Genomic DNA, 18,563 nt, shown 5'->3' with positions numbered 1-18,563 from the left:
ACTAACCTTCAGAATATCCCTGTAAAGCAAAGATTCTGTTATTGCCAACAAGGAACTGAAGCATTAATTATCCCACCCCAGGGCATTAAAATCTCATCAAGGTAAAGCAAATTCAGGAATCCCTGTTTTCCACAACTGCATACCACCATACCACAAACCTGTATCTCACATAATTTCTCCAGCAGGAGACTGCTCTAAATCCATTTCCAAAGGCACACATCAGGATGCTCTCAACATACACAGCACCCACCGCTTCCAGCGATTTCATCCTCAGCATCCAAGGCTGCATGTGGCTCTGGGCAGCCTGGTCTGGTGGTTGGTGACCCTGCACATAGCAGGGGTTTAAAGCTAGATGAGCATTGTGGTCCTTTTCAACCCAGGCCATGCTATATTCTATGATCACTGTAACCATTCTGACCTTTTGGACACTTTGAGATTTTACAAATCATTTCTAAACAAGACATATATCAATTGGGATCACTGAAAATGGACACTAATTGATTCAAACATTTATTAATAACTCTATGATAGCTGCAATACTTACATCTCTGCCAAAACAACAGTGCACACAGGTCTGAGCTCTGCATTCAAATCAAAGTAACACATCCCATTTACTGCTAATATCTAATCTGAACGTTCCTAAGGCTGCCAATCACTGCCTTCAGAACAAGGAAGGAGTTTTTCTTGGTTTGTATTGCTGCTTGAAGGCAGACCTATATATCTCAACAGAGCCTGCATTATGACAATGAAAGCTTTCCAGGACACTTCAGCCCGTTCTGAGATGAGGCCACCAATCATTGTCAGCCAGCAAAAACAAACTGAGTCTGACATTCACTGCAGCTGGAAGTTTTAATATTCATATTATGCCAACCCACTACAGCAAGGGGCTTGTCAGCGTTTCCATGAGCAACGCAGACTTCATGCACGTATGACTTGGCAGCAGGAGTCAGCACAGCAATCCCAGCATCAAGTGCTCAGCCTGGGAGCAACCACCCTTGTTCTGGTACAAACCACAGAACTAGCCATAAGGGCTTTCCGTGTTTATAATCTCCATTAAATGCATATGTCACACCCCTTACAAATTGCTGACACCAGCACAGGCTGATAATGTAAAATCGTGTGCAAGTTCAACTCCACAGCAAAAAAAGATCAGGGTAATCCTAAGCCCACTGCCTGCCAACAAGAAATGACTGACAATGCAGAAACCAGGTCAGAAGTCTGAAGGGACATGAGGGATATATATATATAAATTTATCCTGCTCCTGAACAACAGGGCACAGAGAAGTTCATTAACCAATAAACTTAAATCCTTAGCTAGACTCTTCAAGCATAACACAACATTTTAGTTCCCCATTCCTTCTGTATGTGCTGTTATACCAAGAACAATATCCTTTTTGCATTATTTCTGATGTAAGCTAAGAAACATCAGCTTGTACAAAAGCTGCACACGTTTCTGTTGCTGGCTGAGCATACTTTGAAGTGAGAGAACTTCAGCAGCAGCACAGTACATACAGAGACACAGACCTAAGTGTCAGAGCCTCCAGACTTTTCTCAACTCTTTTCCTGTCCGTCAGAACAGCAGTAATGGTGCTGCCTACTCCTGGTCTTGGAAATGAAGAAGTATTGGAAATGAAGTAGAATGATTCATATTCTACTGAACAGAAAATAAGGAGATGAGAGCTGAACCTGCCACTCATTGTAGGGAAGCAGAAGCAAGTGGAATGAACAAATTAATGAACCCAGAAGAGGGCCACTAAGATGATCAGAGGGCTGGGGCACCTCTTCTATGAAGAAAGGGGAACTGGGTTTGTTTGGCTTGGAGAAGAGAAGGCTGCAGGGAGACCTCATTGTGGCCTTCAGTACTCGAAGGGAGCGGATAAACAGGAGGGGAACGGCTGTTTGTGAGGGTGGATGGTGATAGGACAAGGGGGAATGGCTTTAAAGTGAGACAGGGGAGGTTTAGGTTGGATATGAGGAGGAAGTTTTTCATCCAGAGGGTGGTGAGGCACTGGAACAGGTTGCCCAAGGAGGCTGTGGATGCCCCATCCCTGCAGGCATTCAAGGCCAGGCTGGATGTGGCTCTGGGCAGCCTGGGCTGCTGGTTGGCGACCTGCACATAGCAGGGGGTTGGAACTGGATGAGCACTGTGGGCCTTTGCAACCCAGGCCGTTCTGGGATTCAGTGAAACAGGCAACTGCTCATAGAATGTACAGTTTGTACCACCTCACCCCTTCACCTTACAGCAACAAAACTGCTTTATCAAAGACTAACAGCACATAGGTGTGTCACTGTGTACAGATGCAAAAAAACACAGCCACATACAGACGTGAGTCAAAAGCTCTGATGAAGCGCAATGAAACACGATGGCTCCTGGAATACAGAGCCTTCCCCTCTAAGCAGTTCAGAGCCCACCACCTCCTGCCTTCAGCCCTTAGTGACAGCAGCACACAGGCACGCACATGGCAGCTGGAACACCTTCAGCCTCCTGAGCCAACAGCGTCCCCTGAACTATGGGTCCCCTTGGAAGTATGTTTTAGCATCTGAAATGCAAGTGTCCACTGAACACCAGATGTGAAGTATTTAACCACGGCAAGGAAAGGAAAACGAGCAACCTGCCCCATTCTTCTGTCACACCTGCCATGAACTGAAAGGACAGATCTAGACAGCTTATGAACACAAATAGCTGAGCTGCTGCCTGAACTCTGTCCCTGGAGCTCTTTGCATCACCCAGCAGAGGACTCCGCTGGCAGCTGGCACAAACAACACTGCAGCAACCCAGAGGGTTAAAAGTTATTCTTGAAAACAGAAACCAATCACTTCAAAGATGAAAGCAGTTACAGTCCCCCGAAGCACTGAAGAACGCTCAATCCTGATAACCTTTGTTTTCCAAGACAACTACCTCGTGGGCAATTTGATGTGTCTCAGGGTTGATTTATCCCCTCAGTTTATGGCTGAAGCAGGGACTGCTCAGCAGGAAGGCAGCATCATTCCTCACCTTCATCTCTTCCAAAACTGAAACTGCTTTATATTTTGACTCCCATACACACCAGCTAAATGTGTTTCAGTTCAGGACTGTGAAGCTAGAAGGAAAGCTACTAGCTGACACAAATCTCCAACAATGTTCACAGAAGCTACAGAAACAAACTGCTACACGAGCAGCTGTGGCTGCAGGCTCCCAGCCCAAAGCCTGGCTCTAGCAAAGTCAGCCAGCAGCCCCAGTAGCCAAGTAATGGACCCTACATTAACAGAGCATCTAGAAGAGATGCTTACATTAGTGTTTCCCAAGCATTTAATTAAGAAAAGTCACCTTAAAATACTTCAATAAAAATATCTAAACAATACTTCATGGTGCTGCCATATTATCAAATAAAACATCTTAAAACACTAAGCACTTTTTCTCCCCATTCTACTTGTTTATACGTATGAAAGTTGAGCTATATTTCTTGAAGTTGTTCTTACAGACAAGAGCTTAATGTTAGTCCTATAAACCAGCAGCCACAGAACAGCACTAAGCAGCACCCACAGACATCATCAATTCACTGAGCTGCCCTGGGAAAGAGTGGATGAAGTGCCTGTATTGCTGGTCCAGGGCAGCATGTGCTCCATTAACCACCACGGGCACTGTGATGTTTAATTTTTCCTGCCCACCATTGCCCAGGCTTCCTGTACCTGCTGGCAGTACAGCTGTCCTCTGCTGGGAGACTCCCAAGGCTTCCAGCCAGGGAAGTCATCTGCCCTGTACTCAGCACTGGTGAGGCCTCACCTCGAGTGCTGTGTTCAGTTTTGGGCACCTCAGTACAGGAAGGCCATGGAGGTGCTGGAGCAGGTCCAAAGAAGGGCAACAAGGCTGGGGAAGGGCTTGGAGAATACGGCCTGTGAGGAGAGACTGAAGGAACTGGGGCTGTTTAGGCTGGGGAAGAGGAGGCTGAGGGCAGACCTTATTGCTCTCTTCCAGTACCTGAAAGGCGATTGCAGCAGAGCGGGGTTGGTCTCTTCTCACTGGTGACAGGATGAGGGGAAATGGCCTCAAGTTGTGCCGGGGGAGGTTTAGGTTGGATCTCAGGAAACACTTCTTTACAGAAAGGGCTGTTCAGCACTGCCATGGGCTGCCCAGGGAGGTGGTGGAGTCACCATCCCTGGATGTGTTTACAAACATTTGGATGTGGTGCTCAGGGCCGTGATTTAGCGGAGGGCTGTTAGAGTTGGGGTAGGATGGCTGGGTTGTGGTTGGACTCCATGATCTTTAAGGTCTTTTCCTACCTGAGCAATTCTATGGTTCTATGATTCTTCCCCCAGCCCCTGCACAACATTCAGCACTTCACTCCAGGCCACTTCCTCTAAGGGTATAAAGGGACAAGATGCTCCACAGCACCACATCTGAAGGCCCAGGACCTTTGCCAAGGGCACAAAACCAAATGTTTAAAGGACTTGCTGAATCAGAAGTAAAAATGAAACCCCAAATATTTGATATATGCCATAGATAAGAGCTCGCTTCCCCAAAGGCCCCCCAAACCAAACTCATAGGGTGATGACGCACTGGAACAGGTTGCCCAAGGAGGCTGTGGATGCCCCATCCCTGCAGGCATTCAAGGCCAGGCTGGATGTGGCTCTGGGCAGCCTGGGCTGCTGGTTGGCGACCTGCACACAGCAGGGGGTTGGGACTGGATGAGCACTGTGGGCCTTTGCAACCCAGGCCATTCTGTGATTCTATGATGCAGGCCTTGGTGCTGCAGGCTGGCAGAACAGCAGAGGTAGGCTCACACAAGTTATCATGTTGCAAGTTTGCAAATGTGATTACTTCATTCAACCTCATTAAAAAAAAAAAAAGCAAAAGAACAGATGCAACATCAGTAGTACTGGGTGTGCACACATCTTGATTTATCTGACACGTGAGAACGTACTGCACACCCAGAGATTCCCAGGATGCAGCAAGCATTACATATTACCTGGGTAATTGACCTTGTTAGTATCATTACATACTGTAATTGCACACTACATAGTTATAACAGTACTTTAGATTTCTGTATGTAGAAAAAGGTCTAAACTTAGACTAAGCTTTCTGTGCATCTTGTTAGTTATTTCTGACCGAGACACTACACACACACTGCAGTTTACTTAATTGTAGCTGCAAACTCCATCTGACGCAACACACTTTCCCTACAAACTACCAGCACTTGGAAAGGAAGTTATAAAATCAAACACAATGAAGTTTAACTAAGGAAGGGCAGAAGTGCACACCGTTTCATGTGGTTAAAGGAGTAGCGATTTGCATACAGCAGTTTTCCTTTCCAGCCCACTACACCTAAGTGCAGCAGCACACATCCAAGAGCACACAGCTCCACCAGAACTCCATGGGCAGATTCCTCTTTTTGGAAAGCAAGAGTGCGTACAGTCAAACACCTGGATAGCTCAAATGAGAATAATGAGTGTATTCAGCAGTGCTCACACATGCCAGACATCATGTTTTCCCCTGCCATCCTTGGGAACAGCACCTCAAGTTCCTTTCCATGTCAGTTCTGCCACTGATGCACTGCTTAGGAGTTCCTCCCATTCCTTACATAATCTTGTCAACGCTACTTTAAAATGCAAAAAAAGAAGCACCAGTGCACTCTTCACAGAATCACAGAATGGCTTGGGTTGGAAGGGACCTCAAGGATCACGAAGCTCCAAGCCCCCACCACAGGCAGGGGGGTTGGAGCTCCAACCTCCACATTTCACAGCAGCCCAGGCTGCCCAGGGCCCCATCCAACCTGGCCTTGAACACCTCCAGGGATGGACGGGGCACCCACAGCCTCTCTGGGCAGCTGTTCCAGCACCTCACCACTCTCACAGCAAACAACTTCCCCCTCACATCCAACCTCAATCTGCCCTCCCTCAGCTTCAAACCATTTCTCCTTGTCCTGCTGTTATCTCCCCTTTCCAAGAGCTGACTCCCCTCCTGTTTGTAGGCTCCCTTTATGTACTGAAGGCTGCAATGATTCACCCCGCAGCCTTCTCTTCTCCATGCTGAACAATCCCAGCTCCCTCAGCCTGTCTTTGTAGTGGAGGTGCTGCAGCCCCTGATCATCTTTGTGGCTCCTCTGGACCCTCTCTTTCTTGTACTGGGGCCGAGGACGCAGTGCTGCAGATGGGGCCTCACAAGAACAGAGTAGAGAGGGACAATCACCTCCCTGTCCCTGCTGGCCACCCCTCTTCTGATGGAATGAAATACTGCATATATTTGCAGCTTACACCAATAAAGCAATACAATCCCAGTGTGAATACAGTAAAGGTATTACCAAACAACATCCAAACAACATGTTGTGTTCCTTCCACTCCCAATCATGGCACAAGAACCCTGGGCCCCCAGCTACCACAGAGGCACCCACAAGCACTCGCGCCAGGAGAGCATGTCCACAACAGGAGTTCTGCAGGGCAGTTCAGACCATGTGTAAGCTCAAATCCACTTTGCAGCTTTGCTTTTCCAACCTATGTGAGACAGGTTACTTTATGGAGAGACTTCACAAGGTCTCACCTGGCATAAACCCAAACATTTCAACCACAAATCACAGAGTCATAGACTGTCCTGGGTTGCAAAGGCCCACAGTGCTCCTCCAGTTCCAACCCCCTGCTGTGTGCAGGTCGCCAACCAGCAGCCCAGGCTGCCCAGAGCCACATCCAGCCTGGCCTTGGATGCCTGCAGGGATGGGGCATCCACAGCCTCCTTGGGCAACCTGTTCCAGTGCCTCACCACCCTCTGGCTGAAAAACTTCCTCCTCATATCCAACCTAAGCCTCCCATCTCACTTTAAAGCCATTCCCCCTTGTCCTACCACTATCCACCCTCGTAAACAGTTGCAGACAGAATAGACATAAGCAGACATAGTTGTAGAAGAAACAGACAGAAAGACCCATATAAACAAGAGTAATCCACCATAAGCTCTGAATCCTAACAAGAACTGCTACACACGACTGCATTTGAATGTCACTGGCTTTATGTGGCAGTGTGCTTCACCTTCTTATTTCCTTTTTTGAAACAAAGGTTCCATCCCATCATAAGCAAGGCACAACCAAGCCATTCACCTTCATACCTGTTTCACTGTTCATTCACACAGGACAGAACAGACAAATAGTTGAGAACTCTCTCACCCCGCAGTCGCAGCAAACCCTGCTACCATCCCACTCAATAGATGGGACTGGGAACAGGCTGGGCAGCCCTGCCTGGGTGCTCCCCAAAACCAGCCCAGTGCCACTGAGCCAGCTCACCACGAAGGGTGCCCTCCAGCAGTGCTGCTTTCTCCAAGAGCTGGAAGGAAACCAGCAGGAATCATGGACTCCCCACATGTGCCAGTAACACACCTCACAATCCCTGCTTCCCTCCTTAGCAGGGCAAACAGAGCTTGCTTCTGGCCATCGTTTCTCATGCACTCAGCACTAAACCCAAAATTATGTAACTTTCAATTTTACACATTTTCTTTTTGAAGGAAAAAAAAAAAAAAAAAAGCAGCAGAAGCTTCTTCAAAGCAAGAGCTGCTTTCCCACCAAACCAACTTTCCTCTCCCCTCATCAGGAAGCCAAAGAAGTCTCCATACCCCTAAGCCTCACATCCCCTAACAAGCCTAATCTGTGCCAATTTCCTCAAAACAGCAGAAAAGAAAGGAGAAAGCTACATAAACCAAAGCATCTCTTGACTGCTAGGATTGATTTATTAGTGTACATTTAATTTTCTCCAAGCATTACTTGAATGCAAAGAATTCAGACTGAACAGGTGTCAAAACACACAGCCTGCTGTGACACACAGCAGAAGAGCCAATCTGAAGTTCTGGAAACAGGTATGCATTTTACTGCATTACTTTAACAAAACACACTCCTTCTGACTTCTGTCTTGAGGACCCCCATATGTGCTTCCTAACTGTATGGCCCATCACACAGACATTAAGTACAGAGGTTTATAGTTAATTATCCATTTTGTCAACTGTTACTTTACTAGTTGTAAGAAAACGAGAATTAGGTGGAACTGAGACACGTGCCTTTACCTTGCCTGCAATCCCTCCCGGCTCCACAGTTTGTGGTTATAGATCTGGGTGAGGCCTATGTGCTATTTTCACAAAGGAATTGCAGAGGACATTGCTACAGTTGAAGGAGCTTTCAGGCAAAGCTTCCCTCATGGGCTCGCAGCACGCTGGGGACCTTGCACCATCTCAGCCCCGAGCAGCAGCTCAGCTCTGCTATAGCTGGATCTGCTCCCAGTGAAAAGGGTCGGGTGGAGGAGGGCTCTGAGGCAGAGCAGAGGGGCTTTGGGTTGTGTTTTCTATACACTGACAGGTACACAGACCAGGAAGCTGAACAAGAAAGGAGCTCTCGAAACCAAACAGCAGTTGTTTAAAGGAATCCTTCACCCAAGCACTGTAGCTGACTGCAATTCCTGCCTGTCTCTGTACACTGAAAAGAAGTTCATCTAAATCAAAATCAAATCATTTTGTTACACGAACAGCTGCACAGACAGAGCATATACAAAGTACATTAAGTGCAACCTAAAAAAATCATACAGCAACCATAGCTTTTTTAATTCATGCTGCTTTCATATTCATTTCCCCAAAACACAAAATCAATGTATTGATTGTAAGAACATATGGAAAATAAAGCAAGCTTACCACTTCCAGGGACATATTTGCTCGAACACACCCTGTGTTCTGCTTTTTTTTTTTTATTTCAGAGGAGGAAGAGAAGAAAATGTCGTAGCGAGCAAAGTTCAGGGGCTCACTAACCTGAGCAGGACAGCAGCACGGTGCAGGGCAGCAGCTGCACACACCTTGCAGGCAAGCAGCACTCTGAGCCGCGGCGCAGCACAGCCATGCTGTGCCCAGGTGGGCACATGCAGCACGTGCTTTCAGAAGGATCCCAGCCTGCTCCCCACAATGCTCCCCAAGCTCAGCAGCCTGTCTGCCCTCACTGATGGAAGCTATGAGTTAATCTATCCACTGCCCCTCCCTTGTTTGAAGCACTGCCCCAAGCTTACGACCCAGCTAGTTTTACTGTCATGAACACGCTCACAGCCTGCCTGGCTGCAAAGATAAAAGCTGCTCATTTTGTTTCAATTATTATTACGATCCTAAAAAACTTTTCACTGTGTATAGATAAAAGCTTTCTAAAATAAGCGAATGAACAAACACCAAATCACTTTAAGCTTAATGCAAGAGTTGGAGAGTGAATATTCCATTTAGCAGTATCACCCACTGCTTCAACTCGTACTGGATACAAATGGGTGTGGGTAGTTTCACGATGATGAATTTAAGAAAGGAAAAGCTACTGTCAAAAAAAACAATAGAAGTCTGCAAGATTTCCACTACTCATTTCTTTCAGGAATTTATGAGGTTGTTTATTTCAGTACTGCCCTTGTTGAAAGCAGGAAGAGAAATGGCAATAACAGCGATGTCAGGAACAAAATATTCAGTTCAAATATTACAACATAACTAAAAGCATATAGGAACATAAACCAAACTGGAATTTTAAGTGAGAATTTGGCGCTGAGATTGCAAACCTCCACACCTGCAGAGGAGCTCCACAACTTCAAGAAGAAAGGCAGCTTATAGCAACAAGGCATGTATGAGCCAGGAGTCCGAAACAAAACTGAGAAAGTACATTTTGTTATGAGGCAGGGAGGAAAAACTGAGCTCCTATCAAGCACTCTAAAGCCCAACACTGCAATACAAGCAGAGCACTTTTGAAAAGACCTATTACTGAAAGTAAATTCAAGGAAGATGGCTTCACAGGTGGGCAGTGTAACTGCTCACAGTGTTTGAGCCATTTGTTTGCAACCATGCAGCCGTTGTGTGTTTTTCCACCAGCTGTGAGCTCTCATGTAAGGACTGCTTCAGGCATCCCCACCCAACCTCACCTCATCCCAACCTTTGGGTACTTTCCACTTTCCAGTCAAGCACACCGTGACACTACTAACCAAGAACACCATGGAAGCTTTACAGGGCATCTGATTCTCCTTAACTGAAGGTATCCACGCACTTTCTCTAAATGCAAAATAACATGGTGCAAGTCAGCTCTAAGAGCCGCACAGAGCCTCAGACTTTGGCTTACCCTGTCAAGGTGTAAGAGCTTTGCAAGGGCCTGTAGAACATGCCCACTCCCAGCTGGCAAACAGAATCAGCCACCACCAGCCTTCTTCAGGATGCTGCATCAGCATGCAGAAAGTCTGCTAATAATAATAACTACCAGCATACATTACAAGGTATCAAGCATTATCAGCAGAGCATCAGTATCCACAGGAAGCTTACACAGACTCCCTTTTGTTTAGAAATATTATGGGTTAACACAGCGCTTAGCTCACCTACTTGTTTGTGCAACAAATTAACCTTAACACCCACCCGAGAGCATGATGTCAGCTTCCTTTGCTACACTCTGAACTGCACAGAACTAATTGCTACCACCTTACAGCTTCCATAAAACTGCTACATGGAAATACTTAGAAAATCTGAGAGAAAATGAAGACACCAACAAAAAACTATTTCCTGCAAGACTGATAGCAACTTAAAATGAAGTTGACAGCTCTCAGTTATATTTTGAACAGAAAAGTTGAATTGTCTAGTGCAAAAATCAAAGCACGAGGAGCAGCGTTGGTGAAGTCTGCATTGTAAACCCAGCACAGGGAATAAAATGGGACTGGGATCTGCTTTAGCTGTGATGACATACAGTCTGAATCTGGGGCATCCAACACATCAAGAAGGCATGCAGCCCTATTCCTCCCATTGGTATTTTGGTTGTCCTTCAGACAAGAAGTTGCAGGCTGTCTGGCAGCCATGGACACTAGAGCTGCCACCTGGCAACAAGCTTTTGTCCTGCAGGAGTTGAGCAAAACGAGCAAGAGCTGAATGAGCTGGAGTTACTGCTGTATCCCTGCAGTGCTCCTGCAGCTGTCTGACAAAAATCAATGACTTCACAGGATATAAAAGGACTCACAGAAAAACACAGAATTGCAAGGGACCTCAGGAGATCACTGAGTCCAAGCTCTGCAGCTCTGCAGCAGGTCGCATGGAAGGCATCCATCTCAGGCCCTGACTGCTGAGGAGAGTCCACCACCCCTGGGCAGCAGTCCCAGCCTCTCACAGTAAGGAGGTTCTTCCTTGTGTTTGTATGGAACTTCCTGTGTTCCAGTTTTTCCTCCTTCATAAACATATAATTGAAAACAAGACAGAGAGTCCAGCTTTGTCCCATTTAAACTATCATGTATTTATTATATTTCAAAACATTTCACATAGGAAAAAGCCAGGCAACTCCAGTGAGGAACACTTTCAGCACTTTCAGCTTCAAACGCTAACCTATGCAATCAGCAGAGATTACAATTCACCATCCAAATTCTTCATGGAGAGGTTACACGCTGGCCTCCACCCAATTCTTGTGACGTATATACACACATACACACGTGCACACACACTCTGTTTTGCATACATATATAAAACCAACCAAACAATTGAGCCTTCGGATGAGTTCAGGCCAAGTCCCCATGTAATGCATGAGATGACATTCATGCCAGGAATACGGCGATCCTTTCAGAAAAGCATGAAATTCAAGCTAGCCACATTCATCCCCTGCTTCTTGTCACCTCCCCATCCCACAGACCTGCTACATTCTCCACTCCCAACTGGATTGCCCTCAGGATCTGCAGGGAGCTCCTGCTCAGAGCAGTAACACAGCCCGCTCCATAGGAAGCCCAGCCACCGCCTCACTTAGAGTTTGAACAGCTGATGGGTGAGGTAAGCAACAGCCAATTCATTTCTCAAAGGACCTTCCTTGTTTGCAAGGCCGAAATACAGCTCTGTTCCAGTTGCTTTTCACCTCCTTGCTGCAGCCCACCAACCCTTCATGTGCTAACACCACAATGATTTATATCAAAGTTTGTGAAAGTTCTTGAATTTGGAGAAGAGAAAAACAACATGCAATTGAGTTCTTCACATAAAAGCATGCCAGCTCTGACCCTCTGAACTGTTCAGCAAACTAACCTTGGTGAGCCAAGACCTGGTGTGATCCTTCCCACATGGCACCTATGGGCCTGGCAAGGATGTCACCAGCACAACGATCATCAAAAAGCACATAAGGTAAAAGTCAGTCAGTATTTATACACAGCCCTAGACCTCAAAGAGATTTGGCAATGAGATAAAACAAGATACAAGTGTTAGACAAGTGAAAGCATTCTTACTCACTTTCCCTTGCAAAGAGGCACAACAGGAACAGCTGGTTAATTCCAATCATTTTTAAAGGTGGGCAATTAATTTTTTCAGCAATGTATAAAAATGAGTATATATATATATTTTTTTTCATGAAATCAAACAGAAAAATCATCAATTTTACTGTACACAAGCATGAAGATGTGATCACAACACTGGACAAATTCCCTCTTACGGTTTAATAATATAATGCATCTTACTATGAAACTGTCAATGAATTCCTGCTCTGCAAATTATAATTTTACTTCAGAAAGACAGGAATATCTAAATTCTTGTTAATTATACTTCATGGAAGTTACACCAAGGAAGATATTCAAAAGAAGTAAAAAGTATAAAGAAGGAAGGTGTAACCCCAGTAACACTTGCATACTCCTCACGTTAAGATACCTGGCGGCTCAGCAGACTCCAGATTTCAGCTGTTACAAATGGAACACCATACCTAGACCCTATGCAAGTAACTAATAAATAGCTGCATATTCAAGACTAGATTTACAAAACTTTCAGAGGAAACAAAAGCACAACTGCAAGCAGTCTTCAGTTAAAACCAGGACACAAATACATAGTAAATGCAAAAGGTGGTATGATTTCAGTTTCACTGATTTCACAATTGCTTTCTAAGCTAGACCCATTCCATGCCCTGGCCCTTTGCACAGACACAGAGAAGGCTGTGTCAGGAGGGAACTCCCTCAAACAAACAGCTGAAGCATTCACATAACCACAGCTCAGCTAACTGAGCCACGATACTTTCCCCACTCTCTTGACCTGATATCTTTCATAGGCGTAGATTTTTATTTCATTTTAGTTTTTAGGAGTCAATCCATCTCACTAAGGCAGCTCACTGGGCTGCACACAACTGAAGCAGTCGCAAGGAGACAGGATACAGCACAAAGGTATGGATTAACAGAACACCATGTGAGCAAGAACAGAGAGAAGAGCTCATAAAGGGAAAAGAACTTCCAGAAAGATCCTAAAAAGCCTGAATAAACTAGAAGGTCTTCAAATCAAAAATCCATCCCCTTATAAATATAACAGGTGTGTAATTGTACCATTTCAGTAATAACTAGGCTGCTGTACAACCACAGTAGAAGTCACTGCAGAAAACTCACCTTCACAAAATTATCTGGGAACATGCCCCGCTTGCCATTCAGCTCCCCTTCGAGCCATCCTTCTTCTTCCAGTTTTTTCACATTCCTGATGATTTCCCCAACTCGAATGGTTAGCTCATCATCATGCACTGCATCATAGTCATACTCCACAATATACTCCACTGGAAGAAAAAAAATGAAACAACTCAGGTTTGTGTTAATGTCCTCCCAGCAACACTTGTTTGTGCACTGCTGTGTCCCCACCCATTTCAGACAGGTAAAAAAAAAAGTCACTTGTTAAAGTAAAGCAAAACCAGGAATAGCACATTTTGTGTGTGGTGGGAGGTGGTTTTTGTACTGTAGAAGCTTGAAGGAGAACACTGCCCAGAGCCCAGTCTCAGACTTAGCAGCTACGAACCACGGCCCATAGGTGAAGGCTTTTGCTATGGGAAGTGTACCTGGGGCCTAACAGAGAGCTCCAGGCTGCAGGGATGGCACACACACAGCACTTTGTTAGCAGCCACACTCACTGTCACGCCTACAGAAACGTCTCAATACTGCTGCAAGTTTCATCCAAGAAATTTAATAAAACCACAAAGATATGAATGACTGTATCAACTTCATTGGCACCCATACTGAAAGGGCACCTCTCCTCAGATTCATCTGGTTTGGTACAAAGAGGAATAAGCGAGCAAGCTTAAATTTTGACATAACTAAGTTTCCTCAGATGAGCCTAGCAATGCATTGGCACACTTGTGCACTTGTTGCACAAGACCCATTGGAGCTGCGTACCAACAGATTCTGGCTTGTTTGAAAGCAGGGCTCATGTGTTGATGAAGAAATCCTGCTCGTGCCAGGACTTCCCACAAACCTGCAGCAATCAGCTCCCTCAGCCCAAACCAGTTTCAAGGCCAGGCTGGATGTGGCTCTGGGCAGCCTGGGCTGCTGGTTGGCGACCTGCACACAGCAGGGGGTTGGAACTGGATGAGCACTGTGGGCCTTTGCAACCCAGGCCGTTCTGGGATTCTATGAACGCAGTCAGGTCACCCAGCTGCTACAAGAGATAACACTATAATGCCCCAAGCCTCCCCTGCTCTGCAGATCACAGCATACACAAAGACAAGACCATAGAAGTGTTGAACAACAGGCATTTTGAAGAGCTGTACATGTCTTTTATTTGTTTGCTTTCCCCAGATTTGTTTTTTTATTGATCCATAACAGCATCCAACAATTATTTCACAATTAAGGAATCAAATGGGAGAAAAGCAGTCTTCTGGGGCTTTCCCCCAGCTCCACAAAACCAAGGTACAGAGTTCTTAGCCGTGGGCAGTCTTTGCCACAAGCACTGCTGCATGCATCCTGATGCACAGCCTTTAGCCCTCTGCTGCCTACAGATGAACTCAGAACACCAGCAGTAAAACACAGCTACAGGATCGCACCAGGGATGCAACAGAAGTGTCAGAATGGCCTATGTGGTCATTCTCAATGCAACCACTGATGAAGGAGCCAGCTGAAAATAACCACGAAAGCAATGTATTTTTCCCCCTCTCTTTAAGAGAGAATGTTGTCTTTGCCTCGAACAGAAGTCACCACCAGTTATCTGCTTGTAACACAAGCTGTGCAGCTCCTCATTTATACTACTGCCATGGTGTGAGCTTATTTTTGCCCAACGTTTGCTCTAAGCTTGCTTCAGTATTTATTTTCCCCGTTACTGCCTGTAGCAAGCACAGAAATTGTCTTGATTCTGCAGAGCATTTTTCTCCCACCGAGTGGTTGAGATAAAATAACGTTGAATAGACTGGAAATTCTGTCACTCACACATCATAAAGACAACAGCCACCCATCGCCTGGAAATTAAAATGTCATCTTCCACCCAACCCATTTTGGAAACCTAGACACACAATGACCTGAGACAAAGCCACGCTGCGTACTTCTCTCAGGCACACAGGCAGGAACTACATTTCAATACACACAACACAGGACCAGTTTTGTGAAGGTAAATGTGGGAAGCAGAACATGAGGTCTGTCACTGTAACCACACACAGCACCAAGCTGCCAAACACCTGGTCCTCTTCCCACAGGGCAGTCTGAAGCAGTAATCATAGCCACACTGTGTCAACATGAACTAATTAGTTTAAATGCCTCTTTATTTCCTTGGGGAATATTCCTGTATCTGCCCTTGAAACACACAGCACGTTCCTGTTGGTCACCCAGCTGTGAAGCACAGACGTGGCCATGCCAACAGTCGAAGGAGGTTCTCAAGAACCACCCTGACATGCTCTGAAGACAAATTGTAGTGAACAAACATCAGCACTTTATTTTTGAAATTCAGCTGCTGAATTTCCTCTCGTGTTTGTCAGTGACACCACCATCCTCCTTCTCCTACGTACACAAACAGGATCTAAACACCATTCCTTTGCCTGGGAAGTGGGAGTGGTCCTGGGGAAAGCCAAGATAAACACAGCGTATGCAGCTTTCATGTGATGACACCAACAAATCTATCTTCTGCTCAGTCCTCGTGAGAAACATTTGCCAGCCCTGCTTTCCATTAGCAAGCAGTGCCAGGTGTCCACGTGATTCAGGCTGCAGCACAACAGGCAGGGAACCTTTCCACTGCCCAGGCAGTCCAGTCACCAGATGATGTTACCTGCTGAAGGCAATTCCACTTGGATTTCCCCAAGCAAAACACTGTTCAACAGTGACAGTAAATGTTTTTAAGTAGTCACAGCTCCTTACAGTAATTAGAAGCCATGTCAGTGCATGGATCATCCTACTATATATTTCCAGCAGGGGGTTGGAACTGGATGAGCACTGTGGGCCTTTGCAACCCAGGCCATTCTGTGTTTCTATGATCCTGGCTGCAGGCAAGGGGCTGGAAGCTCTGTTAGAGGAGCTCAGCTTAGCCTGAGCCATCCAAGAGCACCTGGGTGATGAGCAGCAAAAATCAACAAAGACGTAAGAAGAAGAAATCTTGTCTGACCAAACTGGCAGCTGCCTTCAATGCAAAACTAGTTCAGTGAGTGAGCAGAAAGCAGGGGACGCTATTTCTCACCCAATTCTAACAAGGCTTTGGACAAAATCTCTCACAAAATCCTTATACACAAGCTGACAGGAGTACAGGCTAGAGAAGCATATAGTGAAATGGACTGAAAACTTTCCCCAGATGCCAGAATCAGAAGGTGACCCTCATCGATACAAAGTCCAAGCACAGGCCACCCACCAGCGGTACGCGCCGGGAGTCAGTGCCAGGGCTGAACAGCCTCCTGGTGAATGCTCAGAGCCAAACCAGACACAGCCTGCTGCAGCTGGCCCTGCTCATAGAATCACAGGGTTGGAAAGACAAGATCATTCAGTCCAACCGTCCTCCTATCAGCATTACTACGCACTGAGCTACTAAACCATATCTTGTACACCTCATCCAGCTCGCATTCCAAGCAGACGAGCTGCTGAGGTGAGCAGAGCTTCCAGCTGCAGCCATTCTGGGACTGGCTGAAGCCAAGGTCCTACCTTTGGTGGCAGCTTTCTGTCCTCCAACCAGAGCACCCAGCGTCATCACAGAACTTCCCAGAGGGTGGGCTCTGACCTAATTTTGGTGATGCTGGGGAAGGAGGCACTGATTGAATCGACAGCACTCAGCAAAAAAAAAAAAAAAAAGAACACCACACAAACAATTGGAAATCTTTGTGGGAAACATGGGGTTATACTGGGCTTTGTGGGTGTGGTCTGTTCAGCTCTTGGTTTCCAGTAAGACGGCAACTTCCCAATAAAGTGGATCTAATATATCAAAACCAGTCAGTGGTGTCATTGCATCCCCACGGCAGAGGTATAAAGCGTCCAATTGAACAACACTGCCTCTCTGATAAAACAGCGAGCACTGTTAGCCAACGTGTCCCCCAAGAAAGGCATTCCATTTCTGCTGGCACAGGTGAACTCTGCACTTCTCTGCAGCGTCAGCACCAGGAAGCTCCTTATCAGCACAGCCACCCAACGCCCATCTTCACTGGCTTTAAACTAAGCAAGTCCTCAGCTACACGGGCTCTTCCTCTAGCCACCTATTAGAGAAGCCTTCGGGGTTCCTTTGGGAGCTCTACAAAAATAAGCAAACAACAGAAAAGACCAGAGAACACACCAAAATTCTAGCCTGCCTTTGTCTTGAGTGGAAATAGCCAAGGGTCGCACACCCATCCAGCAAACAGCACATTTTCACATTCTGGCTACTTCATGTAGGATATTACACTGCTGTCAGAATTCGGTGGCCTTCCTGTACTAGCCAGAAAAAAGACAGAAACCAGACAAAATAAACCTCTTGCAAAAGACACTGAACAGCTTACAAAACTAAGCCCAAGTCACTGTGGGATAACTGAAAACCCCACGTATCAACTCCCAAGCTGCCCAGGAAGCCCTGAGCAGAGCTGGGGGGCCAAGTCCAGCATCAAGCTGCAGGAAGAGCCTGAGCTGCGTGCTGTGCTCTGGAAGGGTCTCCTCAGGTTGGTTTCAGGCTGGCCCAGCTGGAAAGTCATTTATTAGAAGCTGAGCCCTGGAAAGTTGTCCAGCCTCCAGAAGCAGCTTGCAAGCAAAACTGCCGTTAGGTCATAACAGACAGTTGCTAGATGTCTAAAATAAACCTTATTAATACTCTTACCCTCACTTCCACAGCTTTCACAAAGCTCAAAGTTTAGTTTCTTCTAAAACTAAGCTAACACTTTGGTCAGAATGTATGAACGCATACACAGAGTTAAAAGGAATGCAGTTTTACAGCAGACAAAACTTACACTAGAGACAAAAGATAACAGCAGACAATCCTATCCTTTCACTATCACACGTTTCTTCACAACTATCTCAAAATCGGGTATTAGCTGAAGGAGAAAGCTCTGCTCTTTCACAATTGCTTTTCCCCAGAACATCCCTACAATTTGCAAGATGACAATGAGTTCAAGCTCTTTTAATAGTAATACTGCAGCATACAATTGGACACTTAAGAAAGGAGTTCAGGAGCCAACAATGAAAACACATCTATAAACACTAACGTGCACAGTGGTTGTAAGAGTGGGCTTTTCCCCCAGTACCACAGCATCCTGTTGTGCTGAGCTGTGATGCTGATGACTGCCCGTGTGCTCATATCAAGAAAGCTGGTAGGTTTTCTATCCCCAGCTTCCAAAACTCTGCCCAGCAAAGCTCTCCTGTTCAAAGGTGAGCATCTGGTTTTGGACAGCCAAATCCCTCCCACCACTGCACAGCCAGGCTCCCTCCTCTGTGCCCCACCT

General features: G+C 46.1%; 1 protein-coding gene across 2 annotated transcripts in view; it reads right to left on the bottom strand.

The window, feature by feature from the left end:
• CD2AP (CD2 associated protein) overlaps nucleotides 1-18,563 on the bottom strand; it is a 65,202-nt gene that overhangs the window by 32,897 nt on the left and 13,742 nt on the right. For both annotated transcript variants that reach the window (XM_031604921.2, XM_031604922.2), the window contains exon 2: nucleotides 13,321-13,481. In XM_031604921.2, coding sequence (XP_031460781.1) covers nucleotides 13,321-13,481 — 161 coding nt within the window. The remainder of the gene's footprint in view (nucleotides 1-13,320; nucleotides 13,482-18,563) is intronic.

The sequence above is a fragment of the Phasianus colchicus genome, chromosome 2 (assembly GCF_987193195.1).
Source record: "Phasianus colchicus chromosome 2, bPhaCol1.hap1.1, whole genome shotgun sequence".
NCBI classification, from domain to species: Eukaryota; Metazoa; Chordata; class Aves; order Galliformes; family Phasianidae; genus Phasianus; species Phasianus colchicus.
The sequence above is the reverse complement of the archived record's forward strand: the minus strand, read 5'-3'. Positions and strand labels throughout refer to the sequence as shown.